Raw genomic sequence first — 26,170 nt, 5'->3', positions numbered from 1 at the left:
GAGTTTTCCCTTCCTCTGTCCTTGTCCTTTTTATTTCCCATTTCCTGGGCTAGATGGCCTCACCTGCTGCACAGGGGAGGGAAAACTGAGATTTGTCTGGCCTCCTGCTAGAACAGCATATGTCACTACCATTCTTTATTTACCAAGAAGACAAGCGACTTCTCCCCCTATCCCAATGCCATATTTTATTGTCAATGATATTCTTCTTCTCCAGGACACAAAACTCCCAGGCTCATTAGCTGAACACGAAGCTTTGGAATCAACTCTTGGACATCAAACTGCATGTAACAAAAGCCAGATGTTTTTCTGTACTTAAAAAATGGGCTGAAGACATACCTTACTGGCTGCCATGGAAAAGTATTTGAAGGCAGTAGCATTATTTTGTGGTGCTGCAGCATTCCCTTCTAAATACATCTAAAAAACAAAACAAAACAAACCAACCAAACAAAAAGAGCATGTAATAAACTATGGAATCTGCGGGTGATTAAAAAATGTTTTGGAGCTATATAGATGTGATGGCTGCACAACATTGTGAATGTAGTAAATGCCACTGAATGATAGACTATGGTGAATTTTATGTTATTTGAATTTCACCTCAATTTTAAGAAAGGAAAAAACTAAAGAAATAATCTCTTACATACATTCTGGAGTGACCTTGCTGGAGGGCAAAGAAATGGACCCTGTTGGTGTTTTCTCACATTTCCTTTCATCTCAAGTTGTTTGTAGTGCTTTGGAAAGTGGCGCATTTGTCCCCATGGTTACTAATGCAAATTGGCCGCAGGGAGCCAAGGGCAGCACTTGGGGGAGTCAGTGGTCTTTGAAGGAGAGGGAAAAACAAAACTGTGCCTCTTTAGAGGAATTGTCCACAAAACTTGCTCAGCATCTGAGGAGGATCCTCCCTTGATAGGGGCCCAAGGATGGATTTTGGTCAGCCTAGAGCTGGTTCTCATTCCCACGGTGTAGGAAGGAGGCACCTCATTGGGTGGAAGCCTATACTAGTTAGATGCTCAACGGACCCAGATGTCTTGTTACATGGCAGAGCAGAGGGTCATGGGGGTGGTAGGGGTCTCTGAACTACACTCAGCCCAGGAGCCTGGGCCAGGTCAATTTCAAGGCTACCTTTGGTGCCCCAGATAGAGGCTGCTGTTGTATGGGGCTTTTTCTCCAGTGGTCATCTCAAGTATACTATGCTCAATCTGGAATGGAATGCCTTGGTCAGCTGCTTCCCATGAAAGACATCTGTCATGCTATACTGGGTTCAGTTCACTAGTACCATTAGTTTGTTAAGACTTTTAAGAAATGAAAAAATACCAATCAAGATGAAGCATGTACCTTTCCTATAAATGCCATGGCATTTGCACTCCCAGCCTTTGCTGCCTTTAAGAAGTAGTATAACGCTTTCTGGAGAGAAAAGGTACAGTATTATTGATAGTCACATACATATCCTATGAAATGTCTTTTCAAACCAAACTTTATTTCATTTAACATGCATTTTTTTTAAAAGTCTATGAAATGCCTACACTTTTTAAGGCACTATTTCAAATGCTATTTCAAACCAAACCTGAAGAGTTTATTTTAAAAATAATTTTAAAATGTGAGGGCTTGTTTCTTGCATGTGGAAAGGCATGATGGGCATGTGGCTTTGTGGAGGACAGATGGATCCCAGCTCTACAACCATATAGTCTATTATTTTGAAAAAGTATGCCTTGATGTTGATACTATGTACTTATTTTATTAGACAGTTTGTATAATTTGGTAGAATTTGATATGTAGCTTCCTAATGTTTCTAAGGCAGAGTGAGTGAAACAAGGCACACCTGGCCGCCTGCTGAGACCAGGTCTTTTTACAGAGGTAAACTTCAGCCTGATTCTGTCTAAATCAAAAACAAAGGACACCAGCCAGCCTCTGCTTCTCTTTAGGTTAGCACATTAAATGAAATGCTCAGTTTAGCACATATAAGGGCCGACCTGACCCTTGTTACCCTATTCCCTAGGCCTCATTGTGACCCTTCAGAAATTCTCAGAAACCACGTGAAGCATTAACAGAAATCCGCTGCAGGAATAAGAAATGAAGACACTCTCTGAAGTGTCTTTTTAGGACAAAACTCTTCTGCTCTATAAAAAGCTTTGACTAGGTTGACGGGCAAGGATCTGCTCCTTCTCAAAGAGAAGAGGAGGTTTAAGGAAGAAACATGAGTAGTCCTTTTATATGTAAATTTACTCCAGAAATATTGCCAATTTATTTGGGAGCCACACCCTTGTTATTAAAGTCAGTCTGCTTTGTGGACCCAACTAAATATAAATGCCACCAGTGCTGCATCTCACTACACCATACACGCATGCATCCATCCATCTCTCCTAGTCTTCATTTATTTTTTCAGAAACTTGATTGAAAGTGCTAGGTATATGGCATGTATATGGTTTATGGTCTATGGTAGCTTGTTATTATAGGTGAGTCACAGAGGAATAAAAAAAACCCATTCCTATATTTTTTCCCTACCAATACTGCCGAAAAGAAAGGTATATATGCAAGTAGTAATGACAGTAAGTGATAGTTGGAATAAAAGGAACCCCAAAAAGAATGAAAGAGGTATGGAATAACAGAATTATGCATATGTGTTTTACAAGCTTTGTCTTACCTAATCTTCATAACATCACTAGAAGGAAGGTACTATTAATATTTGAGCCAATTTTGTGACACTCAAAGTCAAGCAGCGGGTACCAGAGTCACATTAGTAGCATGATTTTAATTTCCATGCACTTAGTACTCTGCCTTCACATTGTCAAGAAAGAGGACTCAAAGGGCAAAGGTCTTATAAAAGATGGACAGGATTCACCAGTGCAGAGGGCATCATAGGCTGGAGGAATAATATGAACAAAGAATAGAGATAGAAATGTCCAACATATGTCTAGGAAATAGTAATTACTTCAGTATGGTTGAAGCAGAATATCTACAAGTTAGGACTTGCAAGAATATGATGGGGCCTTATTATAACAATTCTGAATACTAGGCTAAGACTTCTCTTTTATATGATAGAAAAAGGAAGCCATTGGAAATTTATGAGCATAAGGGAATCTTGAAACAACAAATACTGTCCAAAATGTCTGGGAATAACCTAAGCGTCAGTTGGATAGGGGGAAATTGTAGCAATGTATGATTTATCAATCACCTACCAGTAAATAAATCAAATGCATGATTTACTAATCACATTTATCAGACCCCATTAACACAGAAAATAAAGGTATTTCTTACGAATGCCTCCACTGAGCCAAGACACAAATACACATGTAGGTGACTATCATGGCACGGACCCATAGATTTAACTGTCTGAACTTAGCACAGAGTCTACTGTATATGAGGCACTTGGGAAATATTTCTGGAATGAATGCATGAGGGAGTGTATGAAAGGGTAAATTTATAAATCTCCAAAACAAGAGGACTGGATTTTAAGCTTTATAGTCCTTTATAACTTTCATACTATGATCTGTGAAATAATTTCCACTGTCCAGTTTCAGAATTTGGTTCTCAAAATATTTGGCAATAGAAAATTCTGGGAAAAAATTGTCACTCTGAGAAGCCATATATATATGGCTTTATATATATATATATATAAAACTGTTGAAAGAAAACAAGCAAATAAGAATCAGAAGAAAATAAGAACCCCAGAGTTTTCCCCATCTTTCAATATAATGATCCCAAAGACCAAAGGAATTGATGCTTTCTCTAATTTCTCCTTTTACACCCTTCTACTCTCATGGTTTACTTAGCATTTCAGTTCTCTTTTACTTGTCTTTAAATGAACCTGCCTTTAGTGTTATTGCTTTAATTGTATGAACATTTACTAAACACTATGTTAAAGTTAAAAGTATCATGCAATCTAATTTGATGAGTCCTTGCTCTGAAACAGTTAAGTATCCATCTATCCATCAATCCATCAATCCTTCATCTACCCATCCATGTGTCTACTTATCCATCCATCCATCCATCTACTGTGGTCTGGATATTTGTGTGCTTTCAAAATTCAAATTTTTGAAGGCCTGATACCCAAGGTGATGGTATTAGGAGGTGGGCCTTTGGAAGGTGACCGGCACCAAGCCTTCATGAATGGGATTAGTGCCTTTATAAAAGAGGCCTTAGAGAGCTAGCTCTTTCTTTATGTTACATGAGGATACAATGAGAAGTCCATAAATTAGAAGAGGGCCCTATCCAACCATGCTGGCACTCTGATCTCAAACTTCTAGCCTCCAAAATGTGAGAAATAAGTTTCTGTTGTTTATCAGATACCCAGACTATGGTATTTTTGTTACAGCAGCTAAAACAGACTAAGACACATCCATCTTTCCTTCAAATACTTACTGAGTACCTACTGTCGTGTTTTACTGACTCTAGGATGTAACCCCCACACACACTTAATCAGGACACTTCTTACTATCAATGGCATCATATAATTTATATTGGCAATGTTTTTCTTTCTCAGTAGAATATAAAGTGTCTTATAATTGATGGAATCTTAGATAAGATGAAATATAGTATGTCCCAGGCATTATGTGAAGTGAAATTTTATTATTTAAACACATATGTTCTTACAACAAACATAATTTTTCATTGGTTCAAGAAAATTCCTAGGTTTAATCAGTTTGTAATATTTCCTCTAGAATGAAATGCCAAGAAAATGTATTATTAAAAATAAATTTATGAATACTTTTTTTTTATCTCAAAATATGTAAATCAACCTGAAAAGAGATGATATTAGCTCTTGTCTTTTTAATGGGTGTTAGAGTAGACAAAGCAGTTGCCTTTACATATCTGATATTATGCCTCTGCTAGGTTTAATTTAATTATGCCATATCCACTTTAATAATATGCACCCAAATACCCAGTTTCCTAATCCAATTCACTCTGAGCCTGTATAAATTTAGGAATGCAAATTACATTAAAATGTATGTGTAGAAATTTAAGATAATGTAATCAAGGATTGCATACACAATATTTTTCAGTAATTAAGAATTTGGTAGTGGGGGAGCGAGAGGTGAAAATGTTGCCTATAGTGACAACTCAGGAGAGAAATTAATTTAATCAAACAGTGAGGAGGGGAAAAAAAGCCAACTAGTTATTTCCTGGTATTTTAATACTTTGTTGGGCAGTAAACTGGGCATTACTTACAATTATAAATAATTGTAATAATTATAAAATTATAATTGTAATATTATAAAATTATAATTATAAAGAATAATTACTTACAATTACATTAATAATTTTCTTCGGTGGATTGAAGCATTAGCATACTGGCTCAAGTGGTAGTTCTCAGACTGAGGACCAACATATAATGTTTACAATGCTATCATTCATTCATTCACAAAATACCAAGTACCTAATATGTACTATCAGAGTATAGGATACATAGGAATGAGCAAGACAGACAAGAGCTTACATTCCACTGTTGGAAGATAGTAAACAAGATCAATATAATTCAGGGGGTGATATGGGAAAAGGAAAACAAAAACTGTGATAGGATAAGTGGTGGAGAGTAGAGTTGATCAAGAAAGTCCTCTCTAAGGAGGTAAGTCTTGGAAGATGAGAGGCCAGCCATGGGAAGAGCTATAGTAACAGCCTTTTAGAAATTGGGTTTATCCTTTTAATTTCTCTCACTCCCATGACACTTCAAGTTGATCCTGGTACAGCTAAGCTGTGGGAAGGTGCAATGACCAAAATACTTTGCAGTTGTGCCTATTAAGGGAAGTCCTTTTTCCTGTCCCTTCAATGTTGGCTGGCCTTGTAAATTGCTTTGGCCAGAAGAATGTGGTAGAAGTGATTTGTGAGTTCCACCTCTCGGCCTTAAGAGACTTTTGTGTTTGTCTTCTTAGATTCCTGGGCCGCCATGTGAAAAGCATGGGCATAGCTGGCTGAAAGCAGGGAGCATATGGAGAGAACTCATAGATGAGGTCATCACAAACCAGTCAACCCTGGCCAATACTCTACAGATGCATGAACAAGTCTAGTCAAGATTGGTTGAGCCTGGCTGGACCAGAAGAATTACTCACCTGAGCCCAGCCAAAACTGCTGACCTGGTAAAATCATGAATTAAATAACTGGTGGTTGTTTTAAGCCATATAATTTGGGGAGTGGTTTAGGATGCAGCCTAAACTAACCCATACATAATCAGTCTTAAGGTTTGAAATCTTGACTGGAACCCTCCATGCAGGTTTGGGTTTATTAGGTTAAGGAAAGCTGGAAGGACAACCCCCTGGCATGTGTTGAACCTCGCTGATGGTTCTGGAATTAAACCAGACTTTTGGCAACGTCTGGATGGGAAGCACGGAGCCCAAGCTGACCACTTGGAAGTCAGAGCTAAAGAAACCCAATTACATCATTCCTTCTTTTTGTTTTATAAATGAGGAAACTAGATTTTAGAGGCTGTATACTATCCCCCCTACTGCCACAACCCCCAGGTTAAGAGGAAGTAAGCTTTGATGGAAGAATGCTGAAGCCCAAGTTTCACATTCTGATTCTTAACAACATTGCTACTCAGCTGTGATACTTTAAACAATTTACTTCATCCCTCCAGAATCAGCTCCTCATCTGTAAGATAGAGATAATAAACCCTCTATGAATGAGCCCATCGGAGAGCCTGACTGGGCTCCTTGGTGTTGCCCAAGTGTCTGGCTGTTGCCACTACAACACCAGAATCCTTCACTGCCAGCCCTGGGATTATACCTCATTCTCCTCTGGAGGCAGCTTCCATCTGGTGTTCATAATGGCTGGAGCTGCCCTGGAGTATTTAGCTTTGTAGCGCTTTTATGTACTCTGCAAAGATTGATGGGTATTCCCTACAGCTGAGGTTTGGGTGCCTTCATACCCAACAGAATTTCATGCTATGGAAAACGGGTAATTGTGCCCAGTTTATGCATCTGTTATTTAACACGAGAAACTCATTGCAGGCTGAAATATGACACAGGAGGAATATTGTGAATCTAGAATGTCCCATCAAAGAAGCTAGAACCTTGGTTATGATGAGGATTAATAAAATCTTAAGGCCTTCAGTTGAGCTATCTTAAGATGCATGTGCTTATTTCAATTGCTACCTGTTTTATCACATTTTATGAAATTAGCTATGACATTTAGCCAATGTATACTCTATCTCATATAAAACACAAGTTACACTCATAAAAACAATATAAAGTGAAATGAACAGTAACAACAGATTATTCTTTTATGTAACCACCTGATTAAAGTAGTTATTTCTATTGCTTAGCCTTTAGGACTATGTTGAAATAGGGTATTTGTTCCTTGGAGACAGTGAGCATGTGGCTCCTATAAAATGACAGAGACTGGAAAACCATCTTTTATAAAGAATCCCAGTTACTTCCTCATATCTGGGGAGATCTATGGCCTTGAAACCATAGTTAGACTCTAGACAAGACCTTATCCCCTGGCTCTGGTATCTTACTGAGATCTTGTATAGGTTAGGCTTATTTGCTCTTTCCTCCACTATAAATTTGAATTGTTAATTAGTCTTCTAACCTCACTAGGATAAGGTAAGGTTAAGCAAAATGACTGAAAGGAGCTTGGCAAATTTATAAAGATGTTTAATAATACTTCTAATTATATTGTAGACAGTCTGACCCTTAGCAAGAAACTCCCAGGTGGAGTCTCCACAGCTGGCTTTTAGGGAATAGGTGTGTCCAAGGCTGGCAGGTGAGGGTATCTACTTCACCTCACCCCAGTTAGGGAGGGAAGAGGCTAGGTTCAAAGGGAACATGGAAACTCCCTGGACCCAAATGCTCTTTCAGGACCCAAATGCTCCCTGGACCCAAATGCCTCTACTCCTTAGTATTTAGAGGTAGGTAGGAAAAGAACTTCCTATAGTGAACTTTGTTCTTCCTCAAAAGCTAGAAAGCTGATCTGACCAAGGGTGTAGCAATGGGCTCTCCCCCAGCAACTTTTCCATGCCCCCTTCCTCTCTCTTTGCTTCCCTCACCCCATCCTCCGTCACCACTCTCCTCCCTACCCCACATGACTGAATCCTGAGACTGACTTACATAGTAATCCTGATCCAGACCTTTTCTCCCAATTAGATGTAACTGTCCAAGAGATACCTAGAAATGAAAAATTTTGAAAATTATTTAGTAATAGTATTAATTTGAATGAAGAAAATAAGTCAATTATACCACAATTTGAAAAATAAATGAATAAAAAGGGTGAAAAAAGTGAAAAATGAATTTACTTGGTGATTTTATTATAGTACACTGTTTCAGTTTGATGCAGTTGGCATGTCTAAAAAAGAAGCAGAAGAAAACATTCTAGGCTGTATCTTTTATTGGGTAATTGATTGATGCTGGGCATCTGGCTTCCTTAGTGGCAGGAAGCTGGCCTGCTACTATACAGCAACTCCTGGAAACATAAGCCTAGCAGCCTTTACTCTTAGCTCTCAAAATGTCACACAAATGCTGTCCCATTCCCATTCTCAAAGACATAACACTTCTGAATGCTGGTTAAGAGTTTATTCATATTCAACTCAACACAGGATGGTGCTTTTTTCCTAAACATAATACCTAGTTTTTTTACAAGTAAAATTTCTAGGAGTAAATGCAAAAGGAAAAATTGCCATTACTATGACAGGTGGCTCTCCCATAGGCTATAGAAGCTGTAAGTAGCAGGGAACAAGAAAAGAGGAGCAGATGTCTTGTTCACATTCGGATTGGAGCATTGTTAACGCTTTTAGGACTCAGACTACCAAACCCCTTGTAATTGGCATGTTCTAAAAATCCAGATTTGCTTGTATACATTACTTGTATCTGAACATCTCCTCTTTCTGCCAAAAATTTATAGTATTGGTATATGTCCCAATCCAAAATCTCACTGTTAGAACTCAGATTTTCAGGTCTCTCAGTTAGTCTCACTTTTTCCACTGGAATACCTTCACTTTTTTCCAATTTGTCAGCAACTGTGAACAGATACAAACCAGAGAATAGCCAGACTATACAAGGTTGCAGGAGATAACAGTCAACTTAGAGAAAACACTGTTAGGCCGATTCTACTTAAATTGTGCAGAGATCTGGTCTACTAATAGAAAAAGGACATCTACCTTTAGGAGATAGAAATTTACTGATTTTTATTTATTTGGTTCTGAGAAAAGTGCAAGAAACCTCATTATTTTTTGCAATCCTTACAAAAATTGTATCAACATTTATCAGAACCTCCTGAACAGCTTGGCCAAGCTGGCTCAAGGAAAGAAGACAGATGTTAGGAGCAGACAACTGACCTCTACTATCACTAACATTTTCCAAGATTAAAATGACAATATAAGAATAATAATTGCTCCTTAATTACTTATGAATACTCTAAAAATAAATATAAAGATAAATATGTTTAAATAAATCTAACAGAGTATGAAGTTTGAAATATATGTATTTTAATGTATACCAGATATATATTGAAATATATTGAATATGGATATTTCATATTTAATATGAAATTTCAATATATTGAAAATGAATATATTGAATATATAATATATTGAAAATATATATTGAAATACATGTAGTAATTCCAATTTCATTAAGCATATGAAATGATCTTGTTATGTATAACATGTTACATTAAAAAGCAGTTATTTTTCTCTTTTCTTTCTCAGATCCTAATAATACCAAAGATGTGTATTTAGATACTATTCTGACTACAGAAATTAACCATATGGACCTTATCTTATTCACTTATTGGAAGACTTTTATTTAAAAAATCTATTATATAGCCTGATTCAGTGGTATGTAAGATGAAATGTTACATATGAATTTGAAAATGGTTCTAGAAACATATATTAATCTCATGCTCTATTTTTTGTAGACAAAGGATAGTGCAATAGAATAATGATTACTCGGATTGTTCTCAAGGGCAATGATAGAGATTGATAGCATATATATCTTAGGTCAATTTCTTTGGGAATTTTTAACAGACCATCCCATATTCTAAGTGTTAGAATTAGAAAAATTGTTTAATATTTATTGATGCTCTATTCAAATTCTCAGTTGAAGGAAAGTACAGCACAAGAACATAGGGATGTATTCTAACAAAAATAAAAGATGAGTACATCCTTTAAAAGCCTTTGAAAAGTAACTATTAAAAAATTAGAAAACTCTACATTGTATTAAAAGAATTATAACAAATGTTAAGAACATAGACTTTTAATACTTTGATAAATATACCAACTGGCATTGATTTATTCTTCTAATTGCTCAGCAAGTCTATTTATCTTAAAATAAATTATGTGAATTACTTACTATAATCTGCCACCTTCTTGTAATGATTTAGGGCAACTTCACAATTCTGTAGAACATTGATTCCTGACAAATATCTGTACCCCTAAAACATAGGCATATATATTCTTAATATTCTGACAGTATTGTATTTATAATGCACCTATTTAGACCCAAGAATGTTTAATTTACATACCAAAATCATCTGGGACATCATGCTTCCTCCAGCACTTCCAAAGGTGTAATATATCAGTGCCTAAAGTTAAAAAAAAAAATCTATATCTACATCCACCATCTAGATTTGACGCTCAAACCAATCATTGCTTTTCTATTCTTAACCTAGCAATGAAACTTGTACTACTCCAAAATAAATTCTAAATTTTGACCTCTTAATCTGTAAAAATGGCGGACATTTTTGGAGGGCTTAGTGAGTTCTGGAGTCTTTGAAAAGGCACTGAACATGATATTTCATTTAATTATCACAGAAAACCTATGAAGTAGATATTCCCTATCTATCTTGGCAAACCTGAAATATGGGACATTAAGAAACTGATGGTATTTTAACCTTAAACTTCTGACTATTGAGCTGGTGCTTTTAACCACCACTCTCAAGTGAGCTCCTTTACCTAAAGAGGAGACTTCAATAGGTCTCTTTTTAAAAAAAAAATTGTTTTGTTCCAGAAAAAAATAGAATGACCTTACCTTGGCTTGATTGTATTCCATTCCTATTCCATAAGAAGACAAAAATCCTAATGCCTAAAGCCCAAAAGAAAAGGAAAACTAAATAAATCCATCTACTTCATAATTATTCTTATTTACATTGGTTAAAGATATTTTCAATGTTGGCTCTATAATAATTTGTATTGTTGGTTTATTTCTTATCCTATGACAAAATGCCTTTTTTCACTTTTGTTTAGGCTGTAAGAATTTGGAAAAGGCAATAGTAGGAGTTTTGTACAATACATGTGAAAAAAGGCTAACATTTACTGACCTTTAGCACAAACTATAATAATAAAACATTAGAAACCAATGCTTTTTATATGCTTTCCATTCTTTGGTAATGGAAAACACTTTTTTCCTTCAATATTTTTGAATTTAAATTTGAATATTTCCTTCATATTTTTAAAAGAAAATATGATAATCATTGAACACTACATCTAAAACTAATGATGTACTATATGTTGACTAATGGAGTTTAAATTAGAAAAAAAAAGAAAATATGATAGATATTAAAAAAATTCAAACAGGAAGAACTATACTGAATTAAAGTGAAAGTCTGACCACATAGCAAGATGGTGGAATAGGCAGCCTCAGATCTTTTTCCCCTATAGAGACATTGACTTAGCAACAATATATTGTCCAAAAAGTCTTTAGGAACCAGTTAAGAAATAGTAGTAACTCAGAGAAACTCAATGCAGAGAAAGAGCAATCCATTGAAATATATAAGAAAAGCCATTTTATTTAACCCTAAGCCAGCACAGCTCAGTGTGATCAGGAGAAAAAGTTCAGTTCAGGGCTTTTCTCTTGGGAGGGAAAGGGAAGAGAGGAGCTTAGGTTCAATGTCCAGCTTTTGGAAGGACAGCCATGGGGCTGATTTCTGTCTTGTCTGACTCAGAGCACTAATGAAGAATGAGTATAATTTGGATTCTAGGGCAGGAGTAGGGGTGGGGCGAGAGCAGAGGAGGAGGTTGCTGAGAACAAAAGAGAGCTCAGCCACTTGTTGCAACACTGGAGAATTTGTAGTATACCACAGATAGAAGCCAGAAAACTTGGCACACTCAGCAGAGAGTGCCCAACTTGTAGCTTTTCCCTTGGAAGGGAAAGAAAAGACTGGAATTGGGGCCCAATGTTCTAGCTTTTGGGAAACAGCTCAAAAGACTGGTTTCTATCACATCTGACTTGGAGAACCGACAGAACTGGAATGCTTTAGATGTTTAGGGTCACTGAGGAGAAAAGGGAATTTAGGAGCTTGCTATAACACCAGAGAACCTGTAGTATCATAAACAGACACTAAAGAAAGCAAAAGACTATAAGCTCCTGAAAAAGACAAAAAAAAAAAATCTCTCTAACTGGGAAATTACAAACTCAAGCTCAGGGAAGACTCACATCCCAGAAATGATTTGAGAGTCCCCCAGAATCTCTAACTATGCTGATTGGTGAAAGGCTATGTAGCCAATCTGTAAAGATGGAGAGGTGGCTATATTTTCAAATGCATACCCATGGCAAAAACTTACAAAGCACATGAAGAAACAGGTAAATATGGGCCAATCAAAGAAACAAAATAAATTGAAAAAAATTCAAGCTGAAAGAAATGGAGATGTAGAAATTACCATACAAAAAATTCAAAATAGCTCAAAATAAAAACAGAAAGCACATATAAGCAACGAACCAAGATCAGGAAAAGGATGCATAAATAGAATGAGAGTATCAACAAAGAGATAGAAGAAGAAAGAAAAAAGGAAAGAAAGAAAGGAAGGGAGAAAGAAAGAAAGCCTCCTTTTAAAAACTGTGGAGCTGAAGAACACAATAACTGAATTGAAAATCACTAGAGGGATTCAAAAGTAGACTTAATCAAGCACAAGAAAGAATTAATAAACCCAAACACAGTCATTTGAAATTACAGAGTGGAACAAAAAGAATAAAGAAAAGTGAAAAAAAAAATCCAAAGAGACTTATGGGAAACCATCAATTGGACCAATATATACATTATAAGAGCCACAGAAGAAGAGTGAAGGAAAAAAGGGTAGAGACCATATTTTAAGAAATAGTGACTGAAAATTTCCCAAATCTGAGGAAGGAAATGGGTAATCAAATTCAAGAAGTTCAATAAACTTCAACTAGGATGAATTCAAAGAAGCCCACCGCAAGACAGACTGTAATCAAACTGTTAAAAGTCAGTCTTCAAAGTAGCAAGAGAAAAGAGACTCATCATGCAAAAGAAAGCTCCCATAAGTTTATGAGCAGCTATTTCAGCAGAAACATTACAAGCCAGGGGGAATTGGCACTTAATATATCCAGAATGCTGAAATGAAACAGCTGTCAAACAAGAATACTTTATCTGGCAAAACTGACCTATAATAATGATGGAGAATAAAAGCCTTCTCAGATAAGCAAAAGCTGAGGTGGCTCATCACCACTAGATCTACCTTATAAAAACTGTTAACAGAAGTCCCTCAAGTTAAAAAAAGAAAATATGCTAGACAGCCGCACAAAAATATACAAAAATATTGAGCCCTCTGGTAAAGATAAATACATTGACAAATACAGAATCCTGTAGTATTGTAATGGTGGTACAAAAATAATTTTTAATTCTGGTATAGAATTTAAAAGAATAAAGCATAAAAGATAGCTATAACTAAAAATGTTAATGGATACAAAATATAAAAAGTTATAATTTGGGTCACTGAGAACATAAAATGAGGGAAGAAAACAGTGTTGTGACTGCAGTTAAGTTGATAACAGTTTAAAACAGATTGTTTTAACTAGAAGATCTTTTACGTAATTTCCGTGGTAACTACAAGGAAAATATGTATAGAAGATGCAGAAAAGAAAATAAGAAAGGAATCAAAGCATGCCACTATCAAATAACAAATACATAAATAATTTAAAAAGGGACCAAGAGGGGAAAAGAGGAACAAAACAACCACAAGACAAGTAAAACAATCAATAAAATGGCAACAGTAAGTCTTTCTTAGTCAGTAATTACTCTAAATATAAATGGATTAAACCCTTCCGATTAAATGACAGAATGACTGAACTGATTAAAAAAAAAAAAAAGACCACATCCAACTAACTGATGTCCACAAGAGACTTTAGATCTAAGGATACATACAGGCTTAAATTATTCCATGCAAATTTAACAAAAAGAGCAAGAGATGACCATAATTACATGGGACAAAAATAGACTTTAAGTCAGAAAATGTCTCAAGAGACAAAGAATGGCGTTATATGATAATAGGATCTATTCACCAGGAAGATATAACCATTATAAACATATATACATGTAATGGTAGAGCACCCAAACACATAAAGCAAACATTTACAGAACTGAAAGGAGAAATAGTAACACAATAATAATAGGAGATTTTAATGACCCATTTTCAGTAATGGATAGAACAGCCTGACAGAAACTCAATGAAGAAATAGAGGAATTAAACAACACCATAGACTAAATAGACTTAACAGACATAGAAAACTCCATCCAACAATAGCAGAAAGCATATTCTTTTTAAGAACACATATTGGGGTGCCTGGGTGGCTCAGTGGGTTAAAACCTCTGCCTTGAGCTCAGGTCATGATCCCAGAGTCCTGGGATCGAGCCCCGCATAGGGCTCTCTGCTCAGCAGTAAGCCTGCTTTCTCCTCTCTCTGCCTGCCTCTCTGTCTACTTGTGATCTCTGTCTGTCAAATAAATAAATAAAGTCTTAAAAAAAAAACCACATAGAACATTTTCCAGGATAGACCATATGTTAGTCACAAAACACGTATTAATACATTTAAGAAGATTAAAATTATACTAAGTATCTTCTCTGAACACAATGGAATGAAACTAGAAATCAATAGCAAAAAGAACAATGGAAAAATTCACAAATATATGGAAATTAAGCATCATACTCTTGAACTATCAATGGACCAAGGAAAAAATCACAAAGAAATTTAGAAAATATCTTGTGGTAAATGAAAATTAAAATACAACATAACAAAACTTATGAGATGCAGCCAAAACAGTACTAAGAGGAAGTCTATAGACATACATGTGTACCTTAAAGAAAGATCTCAAATCAACAACATAATATTACATCTCAAAAAAACAGAAAAAGAAGAAAAAATTAAGCCCAAAGTTAGTAGAAGGAAGGACATAAAGATTAAAGAAAAAAAATAAAGAATAGAAAAATATATATAAACACATGCTACAACATGAATGAACTTTCAGGACATTAAACTAGGTGAAATGGGCCAGTCACAAAAAGACAAAAACTGCATGAGTTCACTTATAGAAGGTCTCTAAAGTAGCTAAACTTTTAGAAACAGAAAATAAAATGAAGGTTGCTAAGGGCTAGGGAGAGGGAGAAAAAAAGAATTGTTTAATGGGTATACAGTTTCAGATTTGTTAGATTAAAAAGTTCTGGAGATATGTTGTGCAATGATGCACATATGGTTAACACCACTCTACAATACATGTAGTAGTTTTTTAAAAACCCATTCCTTATTTTTGGAATTCCTTTGTTACAATATGAAAATTTTTCATATATTAATGGACCTAAGTTTAGACTTTCTAGTTCCTTGATTTTCAATGGACTATATAATAATGTAAATATATTATTGCATTTTTCATTATGTTGACATTTGCATTAATGATGCAAAGCAAAGGTAAGCAAAACTGCGGGCATATTAGCATGAATCAAGGAAGTACACCAAACTGTCATTCATATTGTTATTGTATTCCTTTTTTTTTAAGATTTTATTTATTTGACAGAGAGCTAGAGAGGGAACACATGCAGGGGGAGTGGGAGAGGGAGAGAAGCAGGCTTCCCGCTGAGCAGGGAGCCAGATGCTGGGCCCCAGGATCATGGCCTTAGCTGAAGGAAGAAGCTTAACGACTGAGCCACCCAGGCACTCCTGTTATTGTACCACAGTACACACATTCACAGTAAAACTAAAAATAATAGTATCCCTTAAGAATGTTCTTGATTAAAAAAAAAACAATGTCCTTGATGAAGCAATAAAAGCATTATTTTTGTTAAGTCTCAACTCTTGAATAAATGTCTTCTTATATGGAAAGAGGGCATAAAATACTTCCAATAGTGAAATAAGTTGGTTGTTTCAAGGAAATGCTTGAAATTCTTGTTTGAGTTGCAAGCTGAAATAGCCACTTTTTTCATGGAACACTATCTTTACTTCAAGGAACAATGGCTCAGCTATGTTCATTTAGACTGGCAGACATTTTCTTGAAAATGGACAGTTAACTTGTCATCAATAAAAACTATTAAGTACTGTCACCAAAGATAAATTCAAGCTTTTAAGCAAAAGTCAGAATGTTGGAAAACTTATACCTCCTATCATGTATACCTTAAAATCTGCTCGACAGCCTAGCACTTTGAATTTTCACAATGGTGGTATTAACAAATGTGATTTCAAGATTGTATAATGCAGTGTATAAAATTTGGAAGACTTGCATAGCTTAGTAAACTGATATTTTCTAAATAACCAATGCATGATGTTAAAAAATCTGTTTAGGTTAAAAAAAAGTTCCATTCAAAATACAAGATAGACCAGTTGATTTTAATGTAACAGAATATAAAAAGGTCATTATGTAATTTCAGATTCCACACTGTATATAATCTTTAAGAAGTCATCACTTTGAGCTTTAGTGTAGAACCGAAGAAGAATATCTATAATTACCTGAAAAAGTTGTTAAAATACTCTTAACATTTTCTAGGTTTAGTTTCTTTTGCTATTTCTTTTTTTCTTTTAGTTTTTTGAGATATGTATTTAGGTTTCTTATTTATTAAAACATTTAAAGCTGTATATTTTCCTCTACATGTGGCTTTAGCCATTCCTTAACTTTTATATGTAGTGTTATCATCATTGTGTTTTTAATATGTCATTTCAGTTTCTATTTTATCTTTGCTATTTACTAAAAATTAGGAGACTCTTGAAAAATTTAAAAAAATTTTTATTGAAATTTTATAGCTGAATTTTAAGCTATCTTTTTATCAGTAATTTTCAGTTTTACTGCTTCTAGTCAAAGAATGTAGTATCATTTCTATTTTTTAAAGTGAATTAACTTTTTTTCTTTCTGTGATAATTTTTTGAAAATAACTGTAAATTTTTTGCTTTTAAATTTTGTTTGATATGATCTTCCATATAAAATCTTGCATGTAGATGTTGTCAGGGTATGTGGTTTTCATTGTTGTTGTTTTGTCTGCCTGGATTCTCTTTGTAAAACCATTTTCCTTCCATTCTGATTCATTCAGTTCTATGCAGCACCTCACCGCTTTCTGAATCTAGAGGGTCACATGACACAGGCTCAATCAATCAGATTACTATGCTTTTCCTGGATGCGGTGATTGATTCAGGGTGGTCTTGTGATCTAACCCAACACTTTTGCTAAAATCGTTGGGAAAGAAACTGGCTTCTTTTACAGAGACTTCCAGATTTAAGGACTAAGGATATACCTAGGTTCATTGGTGACTGTTTTGCCTCCATGGGGTCAAGCCACTCAAAACCATCATACAAAGAAATGAGACAAAGAGAAAGTGTGTCTTGATGTCTTAATTCTGGTCTCTGGATTCAGAGGATCTAAAGGCAGCTACAATGTCACAGTTAAATGAGCAAAAAAATCGCAATTTGATTAAGCCAGACTGGTTGTATTTTCTGTACTTGAAATTCAGAGAATCCTAACCAATACAAATGGACATCTCTGTTGCTGGGAGGGAAGTTCTTTAAGTTAGTAGATACACAGTGAACCAAAATTAATCTCTGTATAGTAGTTGTTGCCTCAGTACTTAGTTGTTTTTTTTTTTTAAAGGTTTTATTTATTTATTTGACAGACAGATTACAAGTAGGCAGAGAAGCAGTCAGAGAGAAAGGAAGGGAAGCAGGCTCCCTGCTGAGCAGAGAGCCTGATGTGGGGCTCGATCCCAGGACCCTGAGATCATGACCTGAGCTGAAGGCAGAGGCTTTAACCACTGAGCCAACCAGGTGCCCCAGTACTTAGTTGTTTAAACTATATGGTAGTTTGGTGCTCAAAAAATCAATTCCTTGTTATACCACTTTCTGCCTTGTAGACATTTGAGGGCAGCTGTTTGATACCATGTGTTCTCTCCCACAAAGATTCCCTGTTTTGCCTTCCTTGTGTGATATATTTTAGGTAGTATTCATCATCTTGTGTGTTGACTGAATCTAGTCTATATCATGGATGCCATATCTGTCATAGTCCTGTTGGAACAAAGTAATTACATGTTTCTAAAAAAAAAAAAAAAAAGGAAAGATCCCAAAGTCCATGAAACTGCATCACATTTTGTTACTACAAAAGGAATAGCTGTCACAAGCCAAGTTATCCCACTAAATGCAGGAGGAATTGCCAAATCCCTAGGAATAGATGAAAAACTAATGAATAATGAGATGCTGTTGTGGCCAATTTATTTATCACAAAGAATTTATGATTAAGGTGTTCAACATCATTGTCAGGAACCTCTCGCTAACTTTGAACTGAACTTCCAGTTACATGTGATTTGATCGATGAAAAAATAAAAATATAAATTTAGTCAAATTGGAAAGTGTCAGCATTAATATTTGTAGTATGAGTCAGTAGTTTGGAAGAAATCCTGGAGGTAATTGAGGAAATGTTGCACTACTGACATTCTTAATGGTATGGAGAATGATATACTGGAAGACAGTCATCAAGGAAGTTTTCTAAGTTGAAAACTGATTCAGTTACACTCTGAATGAGAAGAATTTTGGAATGCCTACATTTATTTATATTTAATTTTTCATGTAATTAAAGTATGACATGATAGAAGTCTATGTCTAAAGTATCTAAAACAGCACTTTTAATAAGAGTAAAACAATAACCTCTAATATGAAAGCATTTTAAACTTTAATTGGCATCATTTATGTAATTATATAACATATTTAAAAATATACAGGCGCCTGGGTGGCTGAGTGAAGGCGCCTGGGTGAAGCCGCTGCCTTCAGCTCAGGTCATGATCTCAGGGTCCTGGGATCGAGTCCCGTATCGAGCTCTCTGCTCAGCAGGGAGCCTGCTTTCTCCTCTCTCTCTCTCTCTGCCTACTTGTGATCTCTCTCTGTCAAATAAATAAATAAAATCTTTATAAAAACCATATTTTAAAAATATATAACTTACAGCTGATGGTGTCTTATAATGGATAAAATATGGGATTATCATCTCTACTCCCTTTTTGAAATTTCTTAGTCTAGCAACCCTGTAAAATAGAGCTTGCCTAATAAAGATTGCTCTTAGTGAACTCATGCTGCTTGACAAATAGTACTGCTTCATTTTATGGGATTTTCAAAAACAAACATTTTGAAAGTATGATAGGAAATCTTACCATTAAATTCATCAGCATTATGGGTGATTTTCAGAATTTTACATCCTCCAAAACTTGTGGCTCCTTTCCTGCCCTCCTTACTCAGAATCATAGACAAATTGACAGTGACATAGTTTATGAGTTCTCTTAGTACCCAGGGATGGAAATGGACTGGGCCAAGAAATCTGAACTTACTCTAAACAGATGCCTGCTGCAGTCTGCTTTAGGTGTTTCTGAGACATGCATTCTAATTCTATCCTTTTAATTTTGAATATAAGTATCCTTGTTCCACTTACTATGGCTGTGAAACAAATTATCCCAAAACCTAGTGGCATAAAACAACCATTTATTTTGCTAAGAGTTCTGTGGGTCAAGAATTTGATCAAAGTAGAGGAGGCATGTTTTGTCTCTGATCCACAGTACAGGAGCCTTATTTGGAAGATTCAAAGCCTGGGGGATAGTATCATCTAAAGGCTTATTTATATATATGTTTGGCAGTTGATGCTAGATATTGGTTGAGACCTTAGCTGAGACTGATGGCCAGAACACCTTCATGTGGCCTCTCCTGTTGTATAGGTTTTCTCACAGCATGATGGCTGAGTTCCAAGAGTAAGCATCCTGAAAGAGCTAGGCAGAGCTGTAAACTTTTTATGACTTACCCTCAGAAGTCTATCATTACTTCCACCAAACTTTATTGTTCGAAGTAGTCGAGAATCTTACTTAGGATAGATCAGTCCTATTCATAAGGCATGAGAAAGACTCACAGAAGACTTACGAAGAGAAAACTTGTTGACCTTTGTTCTACCTAGCATTTCCAAAATTGTGCTCACAGGGTCCTATGAACATCTCAATGTTTACTAGCATTCTATAAAAACACAGTTTGGGAGGAGGAGTCAAGATGGCGGAGAAGTAGAAGGCTGAGAGGACATCAGGAAGCAGGAGATCAGCTAGATAGCTTATCTAACCATTGCGAACACCTACAAATCCAATGGGAAATCGAAGAGAAGAAGAGCAACAATTCTAGAAACAGAAAATCGATCACTTTCTGAAAGGTAGCACCTGCGGAGAAATGAATCCAAAGTGACAGGAAGATAGACCGCGGGGCGGGGGGGGGGGGGCAGCTCCCGGCAAGTAGCGGAGCAATGGAGCACAAAATCAGTACTTTTAAAAGTCTGCTCCACAGAGAGGCATCGCTCCAGAGGCTAAACCAGGGGGAAGCCCATGCGGGGTCAGCATAACCCCACGTCCCGCAGGGTCACAGAAGGACCAGGGGTGTCTGAGTGTCGCAGAGCTTGCCGGTATTAGAGCGGGGAAGCTGGCTACAGCGACAAAGCCGAGGAGAGAGCTCTCAGCTCGGGGGTTACCTTGAACCGGTCGCAGGCTGGGTGAGCTCAGAGCATGGCTGGAGGCCACAGAGATGGAAGCGACCGGGCGCTTTTCTCCAAGTGCAACCGAATGAGCCCTTTCCTACAAGCGCGACCAGAGGCCAGGGTGGGGCGGACGGTTGGGCGCTTTTCACTGAGGGCGCACTGAGGAGCAGGACACCAAGCTCTCGGCTCCTGCGGGTCAGAGATTGGGAGGCCGCCATCTTCATTCCCGTCCTCTGGAACTCTATGGAAAGTACTCAGGGAACAAAAGCTCCCTAAAGCAAACCGGAGGGGATTACTTAGCCCAGCCTCGGGTAAGGGTGGTGAAATTCTGCCTGGGGCAAAGACACTTCAGAATCACTACAACAGGTCCCTCCCCCAGAAGATCAACAAGAAACCCAGCTAAGACCAACTACACTCACCAAGGAGAACAGTGGAATTCCAGAGGAGGAGAAATGGATTTTATCAGAATGGATAAAAACCCAAATCTTATCTGGACAAAATGACAAGGCAGAAAAACTCACCACAGAAAAAAGAACAAGAGGCAGTACCGAAGTCTGGGGACCTAATCAATACAGACATTGCTAATATGACAATCTAGAGTTCAGAATGATGATTCTCAAGGTTCTAGCCAGGCTCGAAAAAGGCATAGAAGATATTAGAGAAACACTCTCCAGAGAGATAAAATCCCTTTCTGGAGAAATAAAAGAACTAAAATCTAACCAAGTTGGAAAAAAAAAAAAAAAGCTATTAACGAGGTGCAATAAAAAAATGGAGGCTCTTACTGCTAGGATAAATGAGGCAGAAGAAAGAATTAGTGACATAGAAGACCAAATGACAGAGAATAAAGAAGCTGAGCAAAAGAGAGACAAACAAATACTGGACCACAAGGAGAGAACTTGAGAGATAAGTGACACCATAAGACGACACAACATTAGAATAATTGGGATTCCAGAAGAAGAAGAAAGAGAGAGGGGAGCAGAAAGTATATTGTAGAGAATTATTATAGAGAATTTCCCTAATGGCAAAGGGAACAAACATCAAAATCCAGGAGATGCTAAGAACGCCCCTCAAAATCAATAAAAGTAGGTCCACACCTCGTTACCTGATAGTAAAATTTACAAGTCTTAGCGACAAAGAGAAAATCCTGAAAGTAGCCCGGGAAAAGAAGTCTGTAACATACAAGGGTAAAAACATTAGATTGGCAGCGGACTTATCCACAGAGATGTGGCAGGCCAGAAAGAATTGGCGTGATATATTCAGAGCACTAAATGAGAAAAACATGCAGCCAAGAATACTATATCCAGCTAGGCTATCATTGAAAATAGAAGGAGAGATAAAAAGCTTCCAGGACAAACAAAAATTGAAAGAATTTGCAAACACCAAACCAGCTCTACAGGAAATATTGAAAGGGGTCCTCTAAGCAAAAAGAGACCCTAAAAGTAGTAGATCAGAAAGAAACAGAGACAATATACAGTAACAGTCACCTTACAGGCAATACAATGGCACTAAATTCATATCTCTCAATAGTTACCCTGAATGTTAATGGGCTAAATGCCCCAATGAAAAGACACAGGGTATCAGAATGGATAAAAAACCAAAACCCATCAATATGCTGCCTACAAGAAACTCATTTGAGACCCAAAGACACCTCCAGATTTAAAGTGAGGGGGTGGAAAACAATGTACCATGCTAATGGACATCAGAAGAAAGCTGGAGTGGCAATCCTTATATCAGATCAATTAGATTTTAAGCCAAAGATGATAATAAGAGATGAGGAAGGACACTATATCATACTCAAAGGGTCTGTCCAACAAGAAGATCTAACAATTTTAAATATCTATGCCCCTAACATGGGATCAGCCAACTATATAAACCAATTAATAACAAAATCAAAGAAATACATTGACAATAATACAATAGTAGTAGGGGACTTTAATACTCCCCTCATTGAAATGGACAAATCATCTAATCAAAAGATCAACAAGGAAATAAAGGCCTTGAATGACACACTGGACCAGATGGACATCACAGATATATTTAGAACATCCCAGATCACATCCTGGGACATAAATCAGGTCTCAACCAGTATTCAAAAGATTGGGATCATTCCCTGCATATTTTCAGACCACAATGCTCTGAAGCTAGAACTCAATCACAAAAAGAAATTTGTAAAGAACCCAAATACATGGAGACTAAACAACATCTTTCTAAAAAATGAATGGGTCAACCGGGATATTAAAGAAGAATTGAAAAAATTCATGGAAACAAATGATAATGAAAACACAATGGTTCAAAATCTGTGGGACACAACAAAGGCAGTCCTGAGAGGAAAATATATAGCGGTACAAGCCTTTCTCAAGAAACAAGAAAGATCTCAAATACACAACCTAACCCTACACTTAAAGGAGCTGGAGAAAGAGCAACAAACAAAGCCTAAACCCAGCAGGAGAATAGAAATCATAAAGATGAGAGCAGAAATCAATAAAATAGAAACTAAAAAAAACAATAGAACAAATCAACGAAACTAGGAGCTGGTTCTTTGAAAGAATTAATAAGATTGACAAACCCCTGGCCAGACTTATCAAAAAGAAAAGAGAAAGACCCAAATAAATAAAATGAATGAAAGAGGAGAGATCACACCCAACACCAAAGAAATACAAACAATTATAAGAACATACTATGAGCAACTCTACACCAACAAATTCGACAATCTGGAAGAAATGGATACATTTCTAGAGACATATAAACTACCACAACTGAACCAGGAAGAAATAGAAAACTGGAACAGACCCATAACCAGTAAGGAGATTGAAACAGTCATCAAAAATCTCCAAACAAACAGAAGTCCAGGGCCAGACGGCTTCCCAGGGGAATTCTACCAACCATTTAAAGAAGAATTCCTATTCTCCTGAAACTGTTCCAAAAAATAGAAATGGAAGGAAAACTTCCAAACTCATTTTATAAGGCCAGCATCACCTTGATTCCAAAACCAGACAAGGATCCCATCAAAAAAGAGAACTACAGACCAATATCTTTGATGAACACAGATGCGAAAATTCTCACCAGAATACTGGCCAGTAGGATCCAACAGTACATTAAAAGGATTATTCACCACGACCAAGGGGGATTTATTCCAGAGCTGCAAGGTTGGTTCAACATCTGCAAATCAATCAATGTGATACAATACATTAACAAAAGAAAGAAAAGATCCATATGATACTCTCAATAGATACTGAAAAAGCATTTGACAAAGTACAGCATCCCTTCCTGTTTAAAACTCTTCAAAGTGTAGGGATAGAAGTCACATACCTCAATATTATCAAAGCCATCTATGAAAAACCCACTGCAAATATCATTCTCAATGGAGAAAAACTTAAAGCTTTTTCGCTAAGGTCAGGAACACAGCAAGGATGTCCGTTATCACAACTGCTGTTCAACATAGTACTAGAAGTCCTAGCCTCAGCAATCAGACAACAAAAAGAAATTAAAGACATCCAAATTGGCAAAGAAGAAGTCAAACTATCACTCTTTGTAGATGATATGATAAATATATGTGAAAAACCCAAAAGGCTCCACTCCAAAACTGCTAGAACTTGTATAGGAATTCAGTAGTGTCAGGATATAAAGTCGATGCCCAGAAATCAGTTGCATTTTTTTACACTAACAACAAGACAGAGGAAAGAGAAATTAAGGAGTCAATCCCATTTACAATTGGACCCAAAACCATAAGATAGCTAGGAATAAACCTAACCAACGAGGCAAAGAATCTATACTCAGAAAACTATAAAATACTCATGAAAGAAATTGAGGAAGACACAAAGAAATGGAAAAATGTTCCATGCTCCTGGATTGGAAGAACAAATACTGTGAAAATGTCTATTCTATCTAAAGCAATCTACAGATTTAATGCAATCCCTATCAAAATCCCATCCATTTTTTCAAAGAAATAGAACAAACAATCCTGAAGTTTATATGGAACCAGAAAAGACCTCGAATAGCCAAAGGAATATTGAAAAAGAAAGCCAAAGTTGATGGCATCACAATTCCGGACTTCAAGCTCTATTATAAAGCTGTCATCATCAAGACAGCATGGTACTGGCCCAAAAACAGACAAATAGATCAATGGAACAGAATAGAGAGCCCAGAAATAGACCCTCAACTCTATGGTCAACTAATTTTTGACAAAGCAGGAAGGAATGTCCAATGGAAAAAAGACCGCTTCTTCAACAAATGGTGCTGGGAAAATTGGACAGCCACATGCAGAAAAATGAAATTGGACTATTTCCTTACACCACACACGAAAATAGATTCAAAATGGATGAAGGACCTCCATGTGAGAAAGGAATCCATCAAAATCCTTGAGGAGAACACAGGAGCAACCTCTTCGACCTCAACCGCAGCAACTTCTTCCTAGGAACATCTCCAAAGACAATGGAAGCAAGGGCAAAAATGAACTATTGGGATTTCATCAAGATCAAAAGCTTTTGCACAGCAAAGGAAACAGTTAACAAAATCAAAAGACAACTGACAGAATGAGAGAAGATATTTGCAAACGACATATCAGATAAAGGGCTAGTATCCAAAATCTATAAAGAGCTTAGCAAACTCAACACCCAAAGAACAAATAATCCAATCAAGAAATGGGCAGAGGACATGAACAGACATTTCTGCAAAGACATCCAGATGGCGAACAGACACATGAAAAAATGCTCCACATTACTCTGCATCAGGGAAATACAAATCAAAACCACAATGAGATACCACCTCACACCAGTCAGAATGGCTAAAATTAACAAGTCAAGAAATGGCAGATACTGGCGAAGATGTGGAGAGAGGGGAACCCTCCTACACTGTTGGTGGGAATGCAAGCTGGTGCAACCACTCTGGAAAACCGTGTGGAGGTTCTTCAAAAAACTGAAAATAGAGCTACCCTATGACCCTGCGATTGCACTACTGGGTATATATTTTAAAGATACAAACGTGGTGCTCTGAAGGGGCACGTGCAACCGAATGTTTATAGCAGCAATATCCACAATATCCAAATTATGGATAGAACCTAGATGTCCATCAACAGATGAATGCAAAGAAGAAGTGGTATATCTACACAATGGAATACTATGCAGCTATCAAAAGAAATGAAATCTTGTCATTTGTGATGACATGGATGGAACTAGAGGGTATTATGCTTAGCAAAATAAGTCAATCGGAGAAAGACAACTATCATATGATCTCCCTGATATGAAGAAGTGGAGATGCAATGTGGGGGAGTTGGGGGTAGGAAAAGAAAAATGAAAGAAGGTGGGATTGGGAGGGAGACAAACCATAAAAGACTCAATCTCAAAAAACAGACTAAGGGTTGCTGGGGGTTGGGGGGATGGGAGATGGTGGTGGGGATATGGACATTGGGGAGGGTACGTGCTATGATGAGTGCTGGGAAATGTGTAAACCTGGCAATTCACAGACCTGTACCCCTGGGGATAAAAATACATTATAGG

The 26,170-nt window shown here is 36.7% G+C and overlaps 1 protein-coding gene across 4 annotated transcripts in view; it reads right to left on the bottom strand.

Moving 5' to 3' along the window:
* SEL1L2 (SEL1L2 adaptor subunit of SYVN1 ubiquitin ligase) overlaps positions 1 to 26,170 on the bottom strand; it is a 115,337-nt gene that overhangs the window by 23,533 nt on the left and 65,634 nt on the right. For 3 of the 4 annotated variants that reach the window (XM_082743690.1, XM_082743691.1, XM_082743693.1), the window contains exons 6-12: positions 10,956 to 11,009; positions 10,450 to 10,509; positions 10,278 to 10,359; positions 8,790 to 8,944; positions 8,040 to 8,096; positions 1,333 to 1,401; positions 337 to 414 (exon numbers count right to left, since the gene is read on the bottom strand). In XM_082743690.1, the coding sequence (XP_082599816.1) occupies positions 337 to 414; positions 1,333 to 1,401; positions 8,040 to 8,096; positions 8,790 to 8,944; positions 10,278 to 10,359; positions 10,450 to 10,509; positions 10,956 to 11,009 (555 nt within the window). The remainder of the gene's footprint in view (positions 1 to 336; positions 415 to 1,332; positions 1,402 to 8,039; positions 8,097 to 8,789; positions 8,945 to 10,277; positions 10,360 to 10,449; positions 10,510 to 10,955; positions 11,010 to 26,170) is intronic. The other variant, XM_082743692.1, reaches the window with a different exon arrangement.

Source organism: Mustela nivalis (assembly GCF_964662115.1).
Source record: "Mustela nivalis genome assembly, chromosome: 8".
NCBI classification, from domain to species: Eukaryota; Metazoa; Chordata; class Mammalia; order Carnivora; family Mustelidae; genus Mustela; species Mustela nivalis.
This window is presented reverse-complemented; position numbering and strand designations above follow the sequence as displayed.